Source organism: Protobothrops mucrosquamatus, unplaced genomic scaffold (assembly GCF_001527695.2).
Source record: "Protobothrops mucrosquamatus isolate PMUCROS unplaced genomic scaffold, P.Mucros_1.0 scaffold3046, whole genome shotgun sequence".
Lineage (NCBI taxonomy): Eukaryota > Metazoa > Chordata > Lepidosauria > Squamata > Viperidae > Protobothrops > Protobothrops mucrosquamatus.
The window spans coordinates 39,281-41,904 of record NW_015389059.1 but is presented as its reverse complement, the minus strand read 5'-3'; the positions used below and the strand labels follow the sequence as shown (position 1 = coordinate 41,904).

At 37.7% G+C, this 2,624-nt stretch overlaps 1 protein-coding gene across 1 annotated transcript in view; it reads left to right on the top strand.

Moving 5' to 3' along the window:
* Positions 1-749: 749 nt before the first annotated feature.
* LOC107296948 (cleavage stimulation factor subunit 1) overlaps positions 750-2,624 on the top strand; it is an 8,127-nt gene continuing 6,252 nt past the window's right edge. Inside the window, exons 1-2 of the mRNA XM_015826303.1 lie at positions 750-940; positions 2,061-2,338. Of these exons, the coding sequence (XP_015681789.1) occupies positions 772-940; positions 2,061-2,338 (447 nt within the window). The 5' untranslated portion in view covers positions 750-771. The remainder of the gene's footprint in view (positions 941-2,060; positions 2,339-2,624) is intronic.

Sequence of the window (2,624 nt, the reverse complement as noted above, 5' to 3'; positions counted from 1 at the left end):
GACTCAGACCTAGGAGGGTTGCTGTGTCCTAAGGTCATGTGAACACCTTTTGCAATCTTTTAACAAAGCAAAATGAACGGGGGAAGCCAGGTTCACTTAACAGCCGTGTGACTGACTTATCAACTGTGGCGATTTGCTTAACAACTATGGCAAGAAAGGTCTTAAAATGGGGTAAAACTCACTTAACAAATGCCTCACTTAACAACAGAAATGGGCTCATTTGTGATCGTAAGTCAAGGACTAACTGTACAGTTCTTGAAAACTCTGCAGCCTTTCTATTCAGGCACTAGCACAGCACACCAAATATCAGTTTATTATTAGACTTGAGTGCAAATAGCTTGCAGGTAAGGTTGTCTAAAGGCCTACTTGCATTTCCTACAGTAGGTGAGATTCCCTGCTTGAATCAGCTGGGGAAATCTGTCTTGTCTTAAGTACCTGATGTGTGAAAAAGGGGAGGGGGGAAGTTTCTCTGTGGTTGCAGTCTTGACTTCTCTATGGTTAGAAAAATCAGTCTTTCCTACTCCTTCCTAATATTCTGTCACTACGTACTACCCATATATTTTATACCAGTACTTGTTCATATAAAAATATTGTTTTCTGATATTATGGGTTTTTTTGTCACTTAGTTCATTTGTCACCAGTATTTTATCATTCTGTTTAGGGATTTTTTTCTGAAAAACAGAAAAGTAGATATATTTTTAAAAAATTTTGTCATACATGTAAACAATATTATTTTTGTTTTAGATACCTGGAAGGCAACCCTTGTTCACAATGTATAGACCAAAAGTAAGCCTTAAAGACCGGCAACAACTTTACAGGCTTATTATTAGTCAGCTGTTATATGATGGATATATCAATATTGCTAATGGTCTGATAAATGAAGTAAAGCCACAGTCTGTCTGTGCACCCTCTGAACAACTGTTGCATCTTATTAAACTAGGTAAGTTGAAACATCAGTAAACAAAAAGAAGATGTTACAGTAATATCATTTTATGTGATGCTAAACTTGGTTATAGTTCTTTCCACGCTGAAAACCATTATTTTAATATGACCTCTCTCACCTACCATTAATTAAATATCATGGCTGTGCAGAGATTCGGAATCAAAGGGCAAAATGTAATTCGGCTGTAGGTGACAACTATAAAAGTCCAGAAAAAGATGCAGCTGCTTAAGATACTTCCCAATGGTTCTACATATACACTTTGAATTCACATGAATCTAAATCTCTGCACCCCTAGCTTGCTTATTTGATTGATCGATTGAACCAACCATCTCATGTGATTCTGGACAGCTTACAATACAATAGATAAACCAAAGGCAGTGCAAAAAGTGAAAACCCATAGTAGCCAGGAATCATAAAACCCATTATTAATTTAAGCAAGAGACTGTCACTCAGGCCACCAGACTCAGGCATTGAAGCAAGTCTTTGGTTCTGTCTTCTAAAACAATGTTGAGCAATATTCCAACCAATTGTCCAGTAATGATGTAATTCTAATTGACTTTTAGAACTTTTTCTGAAGTATTTCTAGCCTTCTGACTTTAAATGGTTACCAGTCTAGCTGTAATGTCAAACTATACATTGGTATAACTATAAAGGTCCCTCCTTTACCTTCCTTTTTCCTACTGTTTTGCAGATTCCCAGACTACCTTTTTTATTGGTTTAAAATTTTTATTTGCATGGAAATGAATGACGTGCTATGATTTGCACAATAAAGAGAAGAAAGTAATTCAATTGTGGGAAGGAAAGAGCACACAAAGCAAGTTGTGCTCATATATTCTAAAGCAATACTTAGCTTTATGTTTGAATCAAATCAGTGCTAGAAGAAATAATCATTTTTATTTGATAAGCATTCTCTATTCAGCTTATCTATAAATATTAAAATTCTACGCATTAACTTTACACTTACTATACTTTTTATAAGCTTCCTGTAATTTGTAATCTACAGTTATTTTGATGCAGTCTAAAATTGCATTTGCTTCTTGTACAGCCACATGGTACATTATTGAATCAACTTCGGTTTATATTTAAAAAATAAAGTTTGGTGCATTCTGTCTTCCAGGAATGGAAAATGACGATAGTGCAGTTCAGTATGCAATTGGACGCTCTGATACAGTAGCTCCTGGAACAGGAATTGACTTGGAGTTTGATGCAGATGTACAGACTATGTCTCCAGAAGCATCTGAATATGAGACGTGTTATGTCACATCTCACAAAGGACCATGTCGTGTAGCTACATATAGCAGAGATGGACAGTTAATTGCTACAGGATCAGCTGATGCATCAATAAAAATACTTGATACCGAAAGAATGTTAGCAAAAAGTGCTATGCCCATTGAGGTAAATATTGAAGTAGTATGAATCCATATTGTTGCTTTGGCTCTTTGTTGATCATCTGCTGTTCTCATAAAGAGATGCTGAATGCTTTACATGGGGCTCCCTTTGAGGAGCACCCGGAGGCTGCAAATGGTCCAGAATGCGGCCGCGCGGGCGGTGTTGGGAGGGACTCGTCGCTCCCATGTGACACCGCTGCTGCGCGAGCTGCACTGGTTGCCAGTGGCCTTCCGGGTGCGCTTTAAGGTGTTAGTTACCACCTTTAAAGCGCTTCATGGCATAGGACCCGGTT